This window comes from Macrobrachium rosenbergii, chromosome 21 (assembly GCF_040412425.1).
Source record: "Macrobrachium rosenbergii isolate ZJJX-2024 chromosome 21, ASM4041242v1, whole genome shotgun sequence".
NCBI lineage: Eukaryota > Metazoa > Arthropoda > Malacostraca > Decapoda > Palaemonidae > Macrobrachium > Macrobrachium rosenbergii.
The window spans coordinates 13,097,309-13,116,424 of record NC_089761.1 but is presented as its reverse complement, the minus strand read 5'-3'; the positions used below and the strand labels follow the sequence as shown (position 1 = coordinate 13,116,424).

General features: G+C 39.7%; 3 protein-coding genes across 3 annotated transcripts in view; all 3 read left to right on the top strand.

Annotated features, from left to right (window-relative positions):
- The first annotated feature begins 216 nt into the window (after positions 1-216).
- Positions 217-3,507, top strand: LOC136849681 (uncharacterized). Its single transcript, XM_067123027.1, has 3 exons — positions 217-373; positions 1,946-2,314; positions 2,640-3,507. The coding sequence occupies exons 2-3, from the start codon at positions 1,946-1,948 to the stop codon at positions 2,880-2,882; spliced, it is 612 nt and encodes a 203-aa protein (XP_066979128.1). The 5' UTR covers positions 217-373; the 3' UTR covers positions 2,883-3,507.
- A 2,486-nt stretch (positions 3,508-5,993) lies between these two features.
- The window catches only part of LOC136849680 (TBC1 domain family member 2B-like), a 546,715-nt gene continuing 533,592 nt past the window's right edge, over positions 5,994-19,116 (top strand). The window contains 1 exon segment of the mRNA XM_067123026.1: positions 5,994-6,179. The gene's annotated coding sequence lies outside the window, so the exon portion shown is untranslated.
- Positions 15,131-16,303, top strand: LOC136849392 (uncharacterized). The gene has a single exon (XM_067122744.1). It carries the CDS (start codon positions 15,131-15,133, stop codon positions 16,301-16,303), a length of 1,173 nt encoding a protein of 390 aa, XP_066978845.1.

The following is a 19,116-nucleotide window of genomic DNA, read 5'->3' as shown; positions in this document are numbered from 1 at the left end:
AGAGAGAGAGAGAGAGAGAGAGAGAGAGAGAGAGAGAGAGAGAGAGAGAGAGAGAGAGAGAGATCACAGACTAATATCCAGTTCCAAAAACACCTTTTTGTTATTCATGTCCACCGGAACGAAAGGACCATTAAGAGCAAAACAAAAGGCAAACATCCCTAGCCAAGGAAAGACGCCGAGTAACTTCTGACCGGGTCAGGTCGTTCCAGGTTTGGCAGCTGATTGGTCGTCTTCTCGGCAATGGGAGGAGCTAATTTGATCAAAGGTGACCGGGAGGCGGGAGGCTGGGGTTTTAGCCACGACAAGGAACGCGACTTGTTTTATTTGCGAACAAGGACCATCGGCGCACACTGAAAAAAATCACACAAGCAAAGTAAGTATTGATGAACTCATTGTTGACATGTAAAACTTTTTTTACTGAAGTATTTGAGACTTTGATGGTGCATAAGGATTACCAGTTCGAATTACAGAGGCAACGAGTTGGATATTTTGTGCATTTTAAATCTATTGTTTTGTGTCTTCATTCATTAGAGACAACTGCCGCATCTGGCTGTTCATCGAGATGAAATTTTTGTATTTTTTATACAGCAAATACAAAACAATGCTTCTTGTTAGACATACATTTCAACAGTTTTTAGTTGGGGAATATAGCATAATTTCATGTTTCCATTTGAATAATTTAATTCGGAAGCAAGAATGGGTTCGTCGTAAAATCTATCTATAATTTTTTTTTCACCATATCTGTATGGAGAGTTTCCTGTAAGTTCTTATAGAATCTACATCTGATGCTGAGGGAAAGACGCTCTTGTCTGTTACCGCTAAGAATCGAGGTTTATGATGTAGAGAAAATAAATATAATGTTAAAACATGCTTATTTATATTCTATTAGCAGTTATGATATTTTATTATCATAATGCAGTTTAACCAAGGCCTCCGAGTCACATAATTCTGGACATTTATGCAAAACTGATAAAACATGGTATTATGTCAGTGCAGGTTTTCAGTCAATGATAATTTTGATGTAATTAATTCAGAGCTGCCTGGACATAACATTAGTACCTTGTTGACGCCAATAATTGGATTAATTTTGTACTTTTGATGGATGAATCCCGAATGCAGTGGAAATAACACAGTGAAAATTAAAGGCTGTGTCTACAGTTATGTTCACAAGGTGACATACAAAATTATCTCAAAATCGAGATCCGTTGGTGATGGGATTGGGTCCTGGAAGGTGCAGGGTTGGGGTTGGGAGTTATAGAGTAATGGGGATTACTGGTCACTACCAAGAACTTAGGGTATTTAAGTTTTATTTAAGGCTTTTTACACCTCCAGTCTCGTGAGAGATACACGTGGAAATGTTTGAAAACGATAAAGAAAAAGTAATCTTAATTTAAGAGGAAGTAAATTTAAAGATCCTGATCAAACACAGCAATTCCTAGTTTCAGAAAAAATTAAACTCACTCAGAACAGATTCACTAAGTAAGCGTTATATAACGCTTTGATGTTATTGAGCATTTCTTTTTCTTTTATCTTTCAGCCTATCTTCAGAAAATTAGCCTCTTTACAGTCACCAACCAAAGTTTATCATGCGTAGTTAGTAGTTAGTTGATTTAGATTAGGTATGCCTTAGCCACCACGGACCCTTGTGGTAAGTATAGTGAAGTGTTCAGGGGAATGAAAAACGAAGCCTATAGTGTTGACCTCAGGGCTTGAAATGAGTTTTACTTTAATATTTTGTGTAGGGATTATTTTTTTCATTCAAATTTGCTATGTTATGTTAGGAAAGCAGTTTGCGTTATTATTAACATTATTATCATCACAGGATAATAGATAAAAAAAAAAAAGAGTAGCCTACTGTAGGTGCATTAGTATAAATCGTCCACTTCTACCTTAATTTTTAAGATTCTTTATCCTGCACATTTTAGAATGCTTTTGTTTTTCACAGATGAAGACAGCCATCCTTATTCTTGCACTGGGCATCTACGCCATCTCAGCCGGCTCTACTCCAAATCCAGGCCAGTCCCTTAATCAACACTTAGACCAAGATCCATACGCAAAGGAAAGTGAAAAAAGCTCCGGAGAAAAGCAGCAGATCCGACAGCTATACGAACAACAAGCGTATCAGCAGCCAAGCAATCATCAGGTCTTGCTCAATGGACAGCAACAGCAGCAGTATACTAAAGAGCAGCAGTACTACGCTCAGCAGCAGAGACTGCACAGCCAACACAGCCAGCCACAGGCAGAGAAACCCTGCACAAAATTGACACCCAGATTCTTCGAGGTTTTGAGTGATCCCGAAGGCATCGGATCGCAAGTAAGTTATAACATTCTCTCACTAAGCAGTGGTCGGTATTCATATTTTTGAGTAATTATAAATGCATTCATGCACTTGTGTTCAATGGATTATGAACATTTATACTGATATTATTCTAATTGTAATCCAGTGACCATGTTATTTTGCCTATTTCTCTTTTGTGAGTTTTTTTTATTACATTCGTTCGTTCACTTGACTTCGTTGCTATAGATTAAAATGTCCTTATGCCAGAACTTGTCTTTGAGTACTTGCTAGCAATTATACAGTCATCATTCAAATAGTAACTATCGTATAATGTCTTACGTTATGTTACATTTTATTTCAGATTTTGCTGTATGTGGGCCAAACCATCCAAAGCACGCTACTTGCCTTAGCCATGATATTCACGGGGATCTTCATATACGACTTGATCACTGGGAAATATTCCCGCGCATTCACAGTGACATCTGAAGGCCGAGCAGACGCCCCGGAGATTAGTGTCGATCTGTACGAAGTCGCCGAGAGAGTCTACAGAGCTTTTGAAAAATTCCAAGACAAATTTCAGTTGTTCCAAGACCAAGTTATTTAGACGATCTTTTCCTGAAGTATTTACTAGAAGAGAATGCTTTACGCATCATCTTTATTTTTCATCTTGCATTTATTATTGTCATTATATATTACCATCACCATTACTGAGATTCGAAACATCTGGTCTTTAAAAATTTCTATTTGGACAAATTTATCGGCCTTTTATATGTTTTTTTTTTATTTCTACGTTTTTTACACTTATCAGTCTTTTCAGCCACAGCATGGTGTGATGGAATACGTGATTAACTCACCATTTTTCACTTTTACATTTTTATCTTTCACCTAGAAACAAGAAAACAAATTGCTCTTGTTTATTTACTTGGCGATAGTGTGCCGCGGAGAATTGCTCTTCAAAACATGGAGATTCCACCTGGCTGACTTTGGCTCCTATAAGGACTTTTTTTTTTTTTTTAAAGAAATAAGACTAGAATAAATGTGATGACAGTGGAGCAAATACCCATAAATCACTAACAGCATATAACGCATTTGAGTTTCTGTAACTTATAAGTTAAATGTATTTGGTAATGGGGGAAGTTTATTCGTAAACTATATATGTTTTACATATTTTAATATTTCATAGAGTTGACTAATTCTTATGAAACTGATAATAAAGGGTTTTTAAGAGATACCTGTTTGATATGACTTATTACTTCTTTAGGAAAAGTTTATTAAAAGTGTCAACGAAAAACACAACAATTGTTATTCCTCATTTGCTTGTTATATTTTCATCTAAATCTGAGTTGTCTCAATTGGCTATTCGAGTTCAGAGGTTCACACCTGTCCTCTGAGTCACTGCAACACCTCACCTGTGCCGGCACAAAGCTGGTTAATCAGTACCAACCAATGGGCTATCTGGGTATTTTCTTCAGTGAGTTTATAAGATTACCTACATGCTTAATGCACAGAGTTCATGAAAATACATTCTCCAGAAACAAACCTCAAGGCTATTCATTTGCATAGCAAGTTTTCAAAGAATAGAATACCCACATGAAAGGTCTTGTCTTACATGATATACGTCCATTTTACATTCCGTATATGAAATAAAATGGATGAAAGATCATACAAGAAAAAGGATAACACGCACATCATATATATATATATATATATATATATATATATATATATATATATATATATATATATATATATATATATATAAAACAATAAATAATTATGTATGTATACAACTGATAAAGAATAACACTAAAAACAACTAGGTACATAAAATGAACAATAAGAAAAATAAGCACATCTCAAGAGTATAGGAAGGTCACGATGCGCAGGGTTTGTGCTATAGCGAGCGAATATGAAATTCTCGAAAAAGTACCCTACTGAGACAAACGTCATTGTTTTAAATTAAATTTTACATAAAAAACGGCATTATCCCAGAGAGAGATTTCTCATTTGCAGTGACAACGATAGCAAATTGCTCCCTTACACTATAACATAATATCATTTTGCAGCGACAACGATAGCAAATTGTTCTCATGTTTCTCGATTAGCAAATTAAATCAGAATGAGCTGCATGAACTTTATGAGAAGCTGTTTATCTTACTGTCATCTTAATGGGTCAAGGGGAACATTTCATGAATAGAACTGGCAGGTTTCAAGACATTTTGCATAAACCAACGACGACGTATCCTCATATCTTATTCAGATCAGCGGTCCTTGTGACTGATTCTTCAGAGGAAGAAGAAGTTGGAACAGGTGGTTCAGCTAGCTATGAAAACAATGGGAGGAGAAGTCATATGTAAAAGAGGTTCGGTAGGGGTTTATGCCGATGTAAGGTTTGCACAGCACTTTGTTGAATAATCATGCAAAGAATTCAAGATTCAAACGAGTGTGGCTACTAGAAAGTTTAAATTCTATTTTCTAGAACTCCTCTCTCTCTCTCTCTCTCTCTCTCTCTCTCTCTCTCTCTCTCTCTCTCTCTCTCTATATATATATATATATATATATATATATATATATATATATATATATATATATATATATATATATATATTGGTTCAGACATACGCTTGAGTGCACATAGATGGAGATATATAACCTTCAAAGGCAGAATGCAGTGACTGTTCTTGTAATTTTCTCTGGGGCCACCCACTGTCAAGAGGCATGTCCCCAAATTCTGATAGGAGGGCCAATGGTAGTTACGTAATTTGCGAAGACTGTTGATTATAAAATTTTATCATTCTTCTTATCATTTATGTATTTCATTAGGCTTATTTTGTAATCGTCTCCACACGATAATATAACACCAACCAGTAGCCTTTATAATGGTTGTACTGAGGATATCCTAGGTTGATATCTTATGTACCATAGCTATTAGTTCCAACCAATTTTTCTGCTTAACTAATGCGCGTTTCATATGCTGTGGTGTAGTGTTTAGTATTGTTAGTATTGCTGGATATTCCCATTTTTCCAAGAAGTTATGTCAAATAAAATCTGATAGCAACTTTCACACACACACACACACACACACACACACACACACACACACACACACACACACACACACATATATATATATATATATATATATATATATATATATATATATATATATATATATATATATATCATAGTTTAAGCAATAGGTAAGTGGAAAGATTAGACGTGAATCGTCACGACTGGGACATTGACTTATAATGCATGAATTTGCTTTACATTTAATATCGATTAGGTCACCTTATCAAATACAGCATCAGGGCCATTAACTGGAGGAGAGCAAGAATGATTCACTTAAAAAGACTGTTCTCAGAATATCCTTTTCTCAATTTCCAGGTAGGCTCTACAGTTATCATTAAGTATAGCGGAGTATTTACAAGGTACTGTAATATTTTGCGATAAAAGTTTTTCTAAATAAGTAGTTTGTTTTGATTGTTGTGGTTTTGTTACCGAATGGTTGTATATATAGAAACTTCAAATAATCAAAACTGGATGTGGATGGATAAGTATTATTTAGATTTATGTTGAGAGAGAGAGAGAGAGAGAGAGAGAGAGAGAGAGAGAGAGAGAGAGAGAGAGAGAGAGAGAGAGATGTTGTTTTGGGGGGGGGGAGGAAGAATTGCTTGTTCAAACTGGGTTCAACTCTAGACAGGTAGATTAAGAAAACTCCTTGGTTATTTTGTTTACGTTTGTATTGTAATGGGTTAAGCATTCGAGGGCGGGTCTGCCAATTTACAGTATTATTTTTCTTCGTCCTGTACATTATTTGATGTAGTTGGTTAAGTAGCTGTCTGCAAAGCTAAATATGGCTCTCTAAAAATATGTGAGCGACCAGATGTTATATTTCCAGGTTTGTACACTTCAGAACACTAATAGGTGTCATTAGGTGCTCTCAGCTGATGTGAACATCCTGCATCCTGCTGCCCCATAGCGACAAGCAAGCCACAAGAAATCACTTTTAAATGAAGGCTCTTTTTAAGCTGATTATCGTGCGAAGGTTTAACTTGTTATGGAATACTTGATTAGGCCAAAGCTAAACCTTAGGGGCATAAACTAGGTATGTATCATTTCAAAACGGGTGGGCCGTCCCTTATATTAAACATTGATCTCAGGATAGGCTAGGCCTGTTAGTCCACATAATTTAATGCCTAAGGTAAGTAAATTAGGAGTTAGAATAATCCAGGTTAATGTTATGCTATGCCAGTATCCAAGGTTAGGATGTTTTACCATTCCCCATTTTTGAGGCCTATAGGGCCAAGCATATTTGTGAAAAGGCTAAGGGGGCAGAAGAGTTGTTCAGGCTATGCTATTTCCACGTGTTGCTTACTGAAGAAATCCCAATATTAACACAAATGTAAAGATGGCCACATGAAGATATCGACTAGGCCTGTTAATATAATTCCTTGATTGAAAAATATAGAAATGGGTGTATATAATGCAGTAGAGGTGAGGTAGGCCTACCCATATTTCAGAAATTTACTGTTATAACAAATTTTGCTGTCTTTTGGTTTATATTTTGGCTCTCTTCATTGAGGGACTAGTACTAAACATGGTTTTCTGCTGCAGAAGTTTTGTGCCATGTTTAGTATCCGCCCCTCAGGAATGAAAAAAGAAACATAAGCCAAAGGTGGTAAATCTCTCATTATCTCAGTAATTTCTCTGTAAATTTCTCAAATTATCTCACCTTTGCTGTATTATGAGCAGCTGAAAACCAGATCAGGTATCACTGAAATTTAACCCATTATTGCTATTTGGACTTGAAAATATAATTTTCCTGTGTTTTAATGTGTGCTTTGAACATTTCATTAGCAAATGAGTATTTTTAGAGATAGTGAACCCCACCCATATATCCTACAGTTTTGGGGACCATAGTGTGAAAGTAGGGCTTTTAAGTGGGGGAAAACACAAAATGAGTGAAATACAAGGATATTAATCCCATTGAGAATTCTCATTTAGAAGAAGGTAAGTCTCTGTGTTTTCAAACTAATATCAAACACTAGGGTAAGGACCTCTTACCCTAGAGTAGGTTAGGTATGGTAAGGTTGGTTAGGTTGTTTGCTAAAGAAATGGACATAAGAAATATTGAAAGCATGCATTAAAACATAGGAAAGTGATATCTTAAAGTAAAACTACCACAGATCAAATGTATTTTAACAGGGATACATTCTAACCTAACTTTCCTGTAACTTAACCTATGGTGACAGCAAGTCCCCCCCCCATAACCTTGGAATAATGTGCAAATATTCTGCACTGATCTATTACCATGAAAGGTTTTTTGAAGATTTTTCTTCTTCATCCATATGGATGTGGTTAACAACTAGGCTAATAGTCCAGCAATAGTAGCTGAGAGTTGTATTGTTTAAGCTATATGAAACTAGGATTAGCCTACTGAGTAAAGGTTACCTTTAAAATTCTAATGCATTACAAATGTGAAATAAGTTTTTAGGAGGCTTTATTGATGGAAACACTTTGTTAGCCCATTACTCACTCCCCCCCCATGTGTAGTACTAAAGGGAGAATAGTGGGGAACAGGGTTTTATGGTGTAGGAAACAAACAAATTAGTGAAATACAGGATGTATCTTAATTTAGCCTAGTGTATGACAATCACCAGATGGTAAGCTTCATCCTGCTGAACACCCCCCTAACCTAACCTAGGGTGCTGTAGATCACAGTCTGATAAGTAAAGTAATACAGCCTAACCTAATTCTACCTAACCTAGTATAAGGCATTTAGTCCTATGTGACCAGGGGAACTTTGATTCCCTCCTGCTCCCACTTTACAGTGACCTAGGGCACTGTATATCATAGAGAAATAATATTTGCTTAAATACTTTGAGGATTTGTTGTTCTCTTCATTGCAATACCCAAAAGGATTGGTTGTCCATTGGATCAATTGTTTTGCCACAGCAGTCCTCCATGTATGTTAGTCATAGGGAAAGTTGGAGCTTGTTTAACCAACATTTCATTTAGCAATGATATAAAATGTGTCTAAATCACAACAGAACTATCAGAAATAGTATTGTTCTCTTGTGAATACACATGTTCGTCTTTTACATGGATACCTCCAGCAAAAGTTGGTTGGGGGAAATGTGCAGACCAGTTTGTGATTGGATGTTTTGAACCTGATTTTGTTGCTCATTGAACCTGCTGATGCATTTAAATTGTCACAGGGTTACCTTAATCTACCCAAGCCATAATGGTGTGGCATAACTTAAATTGATATGAGACTGGTATGTCTTAAATTAGCCAAGCTATTATGTAGATCTCGCACCATACAAAAATTGCTTAGGCGCTGTGCCCTTTGCAGGTAAATTGTCATGGGGCTGCCATAACCTAGCTAACTAAAGTGTCACTTAGGTAGCATGTCACTAGGGTTCATTATTTACCTAGGCTAAATATTGTTGCATTTTTGTGATGATACAGTTGTCATTTTATCTAAAGTGGTGTTAGTTACCCAAGCAACAGGTACATTATTAAAGTTATGGGAAAGTAAATTTCTTTAAAATAATTTCACAAAACACAGCTTCACATGGCTTGACCTTATGTTACAGTAGTTGCCTCCTTAACTGTAATGCATATCTTAAAAGTTTAACCATATTTTATTCGTTATCGTGACTTTTTGTTTTGTCACCAATTTTTACCCTTAGAGCTCTTATAGATGGTGGACCCATGCCATGATCTTGTAATGGATAACAGCAAATTGTTGTTACAACAAAAAATAAAAGTATGCTGACATTTAGCACATATCATGAAGATCCATCAGAGAACTCTGTCATCTTGAAACTTGAGATTTCCCTTTGAAAATTAAAGAATGTGTCATCCTGACAATGACCAAATGATGCTGTAATTGGTTTGAAGAAAAATACCTACAAAATAGAACACAATATTGATATCCTGTATAAAAGCTGGACTTTGATGAAAGAATGTATAGAAAATCCAACATTCCTGTGATTAAGAATATATCAGAAAAGCATTAGCCTAGCTATGCTCATAGGTGAAAAGTAATCTTGCGTTGTTGATTTTGTAGGATGCCTGAGCTGAGGAAATACGTAGGTTTGAAAGTAGCAGTTTTATAGTTAGTGTTTATTCGGTAAACAACTTCATATTTTTACTTTTTTTTCTGTGAAGCTTCTAAAACTTAATGCAACTGTGGTTGAGGAGAGAAAGAATAAGACTAAATAATCAGTTTGGTAGGCCACTGCAATATTGCATTGCCAATTTTTTCATTTAGTTAAACTGTTGAGGCAACTAATCTTCCTTGGGGTCATGAAAGACGTATGGTCACTTGTGTTGATTAGTGTCTTGCATTCATTTGAGTGGCTAGTTTCTTTTAGTTTGAATGTTTGATCAGCATTCTCTTTAACCCTGTGTCTGTGTCAAAGTGCATTGTATATTTAATAATAATGAGAAGAATAAACATTTAAAATAAAATACCTTCCCCAAGGCTGTCATGTTTTCTTTATGTTGTTTCATCTGATAAACTTTATACCTGATAGTGATTTCTCAATTTGTAGGTTATTTTAAAGAAGGAAAAACCAGTTTGTTCATGTGTGGCTACAAACCAGCACGGTACATATAAGTATTCCTCAGTGCAGGCAGGAAACATATATATTGAAAATTGGTAACTAGGTGATAAATATTAGGTCAGTGGGTTTGTTTTTGGGGGTTGGGAATCCATGGCCCACCTGCTGTATGCCAGCCTGTTTTCTTTGGCCACTGTCAGGTGAGAATGTGTTGCTGCAAACTCCTGCTAATTGCCAAGTTGAAACTTATCCTTGGTGTTCAGTATGTAAGGTGAATTGTTTGTATTTACATCATGAATGTGACCATAAGTGACAATGTTCTGCAGATGTAGATATTGAAGCCTGGTTCACTTGCCGAGGAGTGTGTGCTAACTGGCCTCCTTTGCAGTGGAAGAGTTTGATCAGAAACGGAAGGGCAAAAAGCATTCATTGGTGTCTTCTTGGGTGGTTGGTTACTCTGTCCTTGACACCGCTGAATCTTCTAGGCTTTTCCTCCTGGACTGCCCCTCCCACTTTCTTACCTCTTCTGCTCATTTTCTGCTGTCTTGGCCTGAGAGTTGTAAGTGCATGAAGGTAAGTGAGCAACACATGCTCTTAGCTAGTGCTGGCCAAGTTCTTCCCAGATGAGACCACTGCACATGTGTGTTGTTTGTCAGTGAAATATCTGCAGATGTGGCCATCCCTTACTGTGAAGAGATGGCCACATCTGTGGTCTCCTCTGGGAAGAGCTTGGCCAGCAATATCAAAGAGGATGCACTTACTATAGAAGTCTTACAAAAAGTCCTGCAGGACTTCAAGTGAGCACCTCCCCTCTTCAAGGGTTGGGAACAGTGGTAACTCACCTGCAGAGTTGCATAGATAGGTGCATATGCAGATGGGGTTCACATACAACAGGTGGCTCTTTATAATACTGCTGGGTATCATGACAACCCACATGGGCATGATTGGGCAATCCTTCGTAATGTTTCTGGTTTGCACAGAACTCCCGATGTGCATATGTGTGATTGCACCCAAGTGCTCACCAGAGGCCTCTGCTACAGCTTTGGCTGATCATAGGAAATTCTGCAGGAATGTTTACCATGATTCAGAGCATGCTTGTTTCATTTGTGAGTCTACCTTGGTTCATGGTTCAACATGATCATTTCCAGTTGTTCTGATTGTGACCCCTTTAGGCATTTTCCAGGACAGGCTGGTGTGTCAGCCTCTTTCTCTTTGGGGATGATCCAGCTTATGTCTTGAGATATCTATTAGGAGTTGAAGGTCCTGGTCCTTCAGAACCTCCTTAGGATAATTTGGAGCAGCACATTTTAAAGATCATTGTACTTATTTTTGAGTGCTGTGCTCTTGAGGAAGCACCTAGGCACTGTCTTGGAACCCTAGTCTCTTAGGTAGAGCTCACCTTCAGGTGTTTTCCAGAGATTAGACTGTTGTTCTGACTGCTGTAATCTCTTCTTCTAGGAGATGTCTGGATACTTGTGGAATATTCAGTGGCTGTGTATCAGGGGAAATGAACCATCTGGGGCATTCTCTGTTAAATCAACCAAAATTTCTTAAAATTAACACCCTCATTTCTCAGATTTTGATAAAATTTGGTTTTATATATGTAACTTACCAAATAATTACATAGCTATAGTTTCTACTTATGCGGCAGCTCAAAATTCGAAATTTGCGGTAGCGCTCTTTTGTTTTGAGTGTAGGTATGTTGCCCCGCCCACTTTCGGGGAAGAATAGGTACAACTTAGCTAAGGAGCTCAATTCGTTTCTGCCGGTTAATGACTTAACACCAGTTATTAGCAGCTCTTGTTTTCGTTTTCACCAAATGTCGGAGATCGTCTTTGGTGAAGTACTCTTTTGTTGGTAGCGCAGCTATTAGCTTACTAGTTTTTTGGACAATTTGAGTGGTATTTATTCATTTGGAATTCTTGACCATTATGTCTGACTCTAGTTTATCCAGCTTTAGGTACTGCAGCAAAGGCTGCAAAACTAGACTCATGTCGGTAAAATACGACCAACATACAATTTGTTGTACTTGTAGGGAACAAATTTGTTCCCCTGATTTGACTTGTGACGAATGTAAAGACTGGGATCAGGGTAAATGGAAAACTTTGCAGTCTCATTTAGACAAATTGAAAAGGGACAGAATTAGGAAAGCTACAGCTAGGGCCGAAGCTAAGGCTTCTACTAGTATGGGCCATTCTTCAAGGGAAGATATTGATGTTTTACCTATCCCTTCGACGCCTGTGACTGCTTTTTCTCCCATTTCCAGCTCTCCAGCTTTTCCCATCACTCCTGTACCTAATTCTTATTCTGCTGAACCCAATGCCATTGCCAGCTTAGAAGCACGGGTAGACCAGAAATTTAATTTACTAGTTAATACGGTGTCCCAAATTGGGAATTCTGTGAAAGTCCTAATGGACAAATTTAATAGTGTTGTGTCAAGTGATGTGTCAGTGGAGGGGGCGGCTGTTCGTCCCACCGATGCTCCTAGACCAAGGTCCCTGCTAAACTCCCCTTGCAAACATGGGAGGAAGCAAACTGACAGTCCAAGGGAGGTCGGTGGGGTTTGCCCACGAGCAGTCGTCGCCTCATCCGAACCCGTTGTCCACCGATCCCAGGCCACGGATGAATACCGTTGGAAAGGTATTAGGATGGATACGCACACTCTTTCTTCAAGTGGATCAGACTCGCCCACATCTAAGAGATGCAGTGACCATTTCTCTCATGTATCTAGACCACTGAAAAGGCTAGGTGCTTCTATGGACTCCGATTCTCCCCCGCCTCGTAAGCGAGCAGCTGAGAGAGATCATAGCCCTCTCCCATCTTGTAGTTTCTGGGCTTCGCCGACAAGAGATTCTCGCTCTCTTTCTCGCGCAAGAAAACGCCCAGACAATGTTCGTAAACACCAGTTCACAGACGGTTCAGGATCCGACCTTTCTCCATCAGAGCACCCAAAGTCCGAGCGCCCAATGTCCGAGCGTCCAAGATCCGAGCGCCCATCATCATTTGAGCGCACACCATCGTCGGAGCGCCCATCACCTGAGCGCACTGCTCCAACCCTACCTGTTCGGGAACGCCCAGCTTCCAAGCCGGAAGAGCCTGTGTTGGCCCCCTCGGAGCGGGAACGGCAGTCTTCAGAGCGCCCATCATTGGCGAACCAAGCGTCCACAGACAGGACTTTTGCTTCTACAGCGGGTGGACGCATATCATCCATGCGCCCAGTCGTGGGTGGCGCATCTTCAATCAACCCCTCTTCTCATGCGGTCGTGACCTCTCAGCAAGAATTTCCTTCAGTCCCTATAAACCCTTCTTTGGCGCCGCTTCAACTCCGGCTTGACAAAGTGTTGAGCCTTCCTGAGAAACCAACTCCAGCGGTACAGGACACCGCACAGGACCCCATAGAACCTCCAGGATCTCCTGTTTTGTCCGCCGAAGATCCTGTAGAAGAGGAACAACCCACCTCTCATTACTCGGCTCTACTCAGGTTTTTCCTGGTCTGCTACCCGTCGTCCTTCTCCCCAGTCATTCCTTTATCGCCGGGTTCAGCTTACCTCGGCATGCGTCAACCTCCAGGTACCACCAGACATCCGCGCCTGGTGTTGTCTTCGTCTTCGAAGAAAGCTTTCGGCCGTATGGATGCCTGGCTTGCAGAGAAAAGGAAAGCCAAGAAGGCGGTTTTTGTTCTCCTCCTTCTCGCTTGGTAAGACAGAAGTATCTGGCTTATGCAACGGGAGAAGCTCCGTCCTGGGAGGCGCTGCCCCTCTCAAGGAGACTTCTCCAGTATTATCAATGCTTCGCTCGTCGGCCTTCGCTTCAGCAAGAATTCTTTTTTCATCCTCTGAATTGGACCACCTTCTCAAAGATATTTTTAAAGTATTTGAGATTTTTAGTTTCTTAGACTGGACTATAGGAGCCTTGACTAAGAAAATAGAAGACTGTGCGTCACTTCAAGAAAACTTCGCATCGGACTGGCTGGGTGTTTTGGGGTGCGCAGATAGAGCTGTTAGAGATGGAGCAGTAGAGCTAGCTACCATTTATACTACGGGAGTACTCAAGAAGCGAGATTTGTGGTGCTCGTTTGCAGCTAAAGGTGTCACTCCGTCAGAACGTTCCTCGCTTCTGTTTGCGCCTTTAGTCAAGGATAACCTTTTTCCGCAAGATATAATAGATTGAATTTCAGTCGATCTTCAGAAGAAGTCTACCCAAGATCTCATCACACAATCCACCAAGAGATCTTATTTTCCTACGAGAACAACCTCTACTGCAACTACTAGGACGTCGTCACCACTGCAACAACATCCCTTTCGAGGAGGTAGAGGCCATCTACAGTCCCGTCCGAGAACCAACCTTCGAACCTCCAAACCATCTAGGAAACCATTCAAGTCTAACATCAGGAAATGAGACTTCGGTCCTCCGTGTCCCAGTGGGAGCAAGACTGTCACATTTCTGGCCAGCATGGGAGAAGAGAAACGTGGAACTGTGGGTACTGAAAGTTTTAAGAGAAGGTTATACAATCCCCTTCGAGGAAAAAAACTCCATTAGTAACCTCTCCAATCAACTTAGCAGCCTACTCAGTAAACTCAGAGAAGTTTTCTGCCCTATCTCGAGAAGTTTCAGCCCTTCTGGAAAAGAGAGCAATAGAAATAATAGGGAATGTAAACTCAAGGGGATTTTACAACCGTCTCTTTGTGGTTCCCAAATCATTGGGAGGATGGAGACCTGTCCTAGACGTCAGTGTCCTGAACCGCTTCGTTCAAACAATGAAATTCAGAATGGAGACGAATCAGTCAGTTTTGTCGGCCATCCATCAGGGAGACTGGATGGTCATGATCGACATGCAAGATGCCTACTTCCATATTCCAATTCATCCGGACTCCAGGAAGTATCTAAGATTCGTTTTCCAGGACAGAGTCTTCCAGTTTCGGGCACTCTGCTTTGGACTATCCACAGCCCCTCAAGTTTTCACCCGAGTACTCGCGCCCCTTACGAAGTGGCTTCATCTAATAGGGATAAACATCTCTCTGTACCTGGACGACTGGCTTCTTCGTTCCCCATCAAATTATCAATGCACGGAGGACTTACGGAAAACACTTCGTCTCGCCCAAGAATTAGGACTTTTGATAAATTTCAAGAAGTCGCAATTAGTCCACACTCAGTGGACTAGTGGATAGTGATAGACTCTCGAAGTTTTCGGGCTTTTCCATCCCATCAAAGAATACTCGCTTGCTGAAGGAAAATCTAGGACTTCGTGACTTGCAACTCCTGCTCAGCCAACGCACGGATGAGTCTTCTTGGAACTCTCTCATCCATCGAGAAGTTTGTTCCATTGGGCAGACTGCATTCAAGAGCACTTCAATTCTACCTCAAAGCCAATTGGAACAGGAAGTCTTTTCTGGACTCGTTCATTTTCAACATCACTCCCCAGATAAAAGAGGATCTCAGATGGTGGTTGGCAAAAGACAGATTTTCGGCAGGAATGTCTCTAACTCCAACGAACCCCGACCTAATGTTATTCTCCGACGCTTCGGATCTGGGTTGGGGAGCCCTCCTCAACAACATGGAAGTATCAGGAACTTGGTCTCCTTCCGAGAGAAACCTCCACATCAACATGAAGGAACTAAAAGCAATTCATCTTGCACTTCTACATTTTGCCATGATAACCTACCACAAAACTGTAGCAGTGCATTCGGACAGCATGACCGCACTAGCGTACATCAAGAACCAAGGAGGGACTCATTCTTTCACTCTCAATGAAGCGACGAAGGAACTTCTTCTTTGGGCAAGGAGCAATGAAACTCTTTTAGTGACTCGGTTCATTCACGGCAAATTGAACGTCCTGGCGGACGAATTGAGTCGAGGAAAACAGGTCCTACCGACGGAATGGTCACTCAATCCACAGGTATGCACCGACCTGTGGAAACTGTGGGGAAAACCGTTAATAGACCTGTTCGCGACATCGAGGAACAATCGGCTTCCGTTGTATTGCTCCCCAGCCCCAGACCCACAAGCATGGGCAACAGATGCCATGTTGCAGGACTGGTCGAATCTCGACCTTTACGCCTTCCCTCCCTTCAGCATGGTGAAAGAAGTGCTGAGGAAGTTCAATTCTCACGTCAACGTGTCAGTGACACTAGTCGCTCCCTTTTGGCCACACAAAGAGTGGTTTCCCGATCTTTTGAGCCTTCTGACAGACTTTCCAAGACTACTTCCTCAGAGGAAAAGTCTTCTCAGACAGCCACACTTCCTCCGATACCATCAAGGATTATCCACTCTCGCTCTGACAGGCTTCAGACTGTCAGGGAACTTGTCAGAGCGAAAGGATTTTCAAGAATGGCTGCAGAGGCTATTGCTAACTGCAGATGACAATCTTCCTCTGCAGTCTACCAATCCAAGTGGACAGTTTTTAGGAAGTGGTGCCAAGAACAAGGAATTTCCTCTTCTAAAACTTCCGTAACCCAAATCGCTGATTTTCTTTTATACCTCAGAACAGCGAAAGATTTCTCAACATCGACCATCAAAGGTTACAGAGCGATGCTGAGTTCAGTATTTAAACATAGAGGATTAGACCTGTCTTCCAACCAAGACATAACTGATTTAATTAGACATTTCAACACCAGTAAGCAAGCTAAACCCGCAGGAGTCGCTTGGAATTTGGACGTGGTCATCAACTGGCTTTCAGGTCCACTGTTTGAACCGATAGAGTCGTCGTCTCTTCGCAATCTTACGAAGAAGACATTATTCTTGGTGGCACTTGCCACAGCCAAAAGAGCCAGCGAACTTCATGCCATTGACAAAAGGATAGGCTTCTCACAAGGCAATGCAGTATACTCATTAACTTTAGAATTTTTGGCTAACCCTTGGCCTCGCTCCTTTTTTATCAAGAGCCTCTCAGTAGTATTAGGCCCAGACGAGCAAGAGAATGTCCTCTGCCCAGTAAGAGCTCTAAGAGTATACCTTGAGAGAACCAAAAACCTTAGAGGTCCGGCCCCTAATCTTTGGTGTTCCGTTAAAAATCCCAGCCGTCCTTTGTCCAAGAATGCACTGTCATTCTTTTTAAGATCCGTAATTTTGGAAGCACATTCGGGAATTCAAGACGATTTACTTCCCTCGTGCAAAGTAAAGGCTCATGAAATAAGAGCTGTGGCAACGTCTTTGGCTTTTAAACGAAATCTGTCTCTATCTTCGATTTTACAAACAACTTTTTTGGAGATGCAAGTCAGTGTTTGCCATGTTTTATTTACAGGACGTTGAGACAGTGTATGAAAAATGCAGTACTTTAGGTCCGTTTTTCACAGCTGGCATGGTATTGGGGGACGAAGGATAGGAGGAACGCCTTCCCTTTTTCTCTATCCACTCTCCTTGAATAAGGTCAGTCGTACTTCTTGGGAAGTTTGATGTACACTGATCTTAAGTGTCATCAATTGGTTTTTATGGTTTTGGATAAAAGGTCGTACGGTGTAGGTTAATTTTATCTGGTCTTTGTTATTCTATTGTACTGTGCCCAGGGCAAGGGCAATCCACATATCATTATGTGACCCATTGGATTTTTAGCTTTGGCAACCTGCGATTGACCTCCTACGTTGCAAAGCACCCACTCAGTAGAGGTGATTCTTGGCTCTACCACCACACGGCTACAGGTCGAGAGGAGCTACGACCAGAGGCAGTACCCGTCTGCTGTTGCTCCCTCGCCAGGTAAGGTTTCAACAAGCATTCCAAGATGCTAGCTAATTTGCTATCCCAAATTACCCCCCATATCAAGTATTTTTTTGGGTATTATATGTCCATTCATCCCACCTGCACTCAATGTGGGATTCAGCTATGTAATTATTTGGCAAGTTACATATATAAAAATGACATTTTTATAATAAAATAAAGTTTTATATATACTTACCAAATAATTACATGATCAGAGCCTGCCCTCCTCCCCTCTCATGGACATAGAGCATAAACGAATTGAGCTCCTTAGCTAAGTTGTACCTATTCTTCCCCGAAAGTGGGCAGGGCAACATACCTACACTCAAAACAAAAGAGCGCTACCGCGAATTTTGAATTTTGAGCTGCCGCATAAGTAGAAACTATAGCTATGTAATCATTTGGTAAGTATATATAAAACTTTATTTTATTATAAAAATGTCATTTTATAGGGAAATCTTAGGCCCTGTATCCATTTCTCAAGTTTTTAGACCAATCTGACAAACAGTTCAAAAGATATGACCTCGGGAAATATGAGGTCACATATTTTCACCGACCCATAACTTGGTTAATAATGATCAGAATTGCATAAATGTATATATATTTAGAATCAGAAAGAGCCAAGGAATTCAAATATACAGGTCTCAAAATGCTAGGTTGAAAAATAGAAAAGTTATTAAAAAAAAATTTGAGGTCACAATTTGACCTCTAGGGTATCAAATGAGAAATTTTTTCATAGATTTAAAAAATGAAGGAAAGGGCATTAGCTATTAGAATCAGCAAAAAAAAAAAAACTGTGTATATAAGTATTTTTCATGAAACTAACCTATAAGTGAACACCATATTCATAAGTCGGGCGTCAGTGAACTACCTATTTTTTCACACTTATGCTCATATTTTGACATATAGATTTTTTTATAGATATAAAAGCAAAGACAGGGTTCTTAGCTATGAGAAACAATCATGAAAATCAAAGTGTATGTTGGTAAGCTTTGAGAAACAGTCAACAGTGTTGTTAAACAACCTGTTGAAACAAGTTGCTACTTGTCTAATTTCAGTATCCTTGTCCACAGGTTAGTACAGTTGGTGGCTGGTGTATATGGTGCTCTGATCCTCAGAGACTATCAAGGCTCAAAACATCAAGTGTACATAGCTATATTTTCTAAAAATTTATATTACATCACAACAGGTCGACATTTGAAATAATGCCAGGACTCAATTAAAAAACACAAAAAATGCATAACAATCAATCTTAGAAAAGTGACAGATACACTTGCTGAAAAATGTGATGGTAGACTGAAAAAAGACTCATTGTTGTGTGTGAACTGTTGGAAAATTATAATAAAGAACCTAACTATACTTAGTACCACTGAAAACAAGTCTGATCAAGATTCAAGTGAATCATGTACTATTGACAGTGATTTGAGTAACATTTCTCCAATTAAAGATGTGAAAAATGACAGTGATTGCTTCATAGGGGAAAGTCCTTCAACCTCACTTGAACCAGTTCTTGCACTCCTAGACCAAACGCCAATTACAAAAGTAAGCACTAAATCAACAATATAACATATTTAA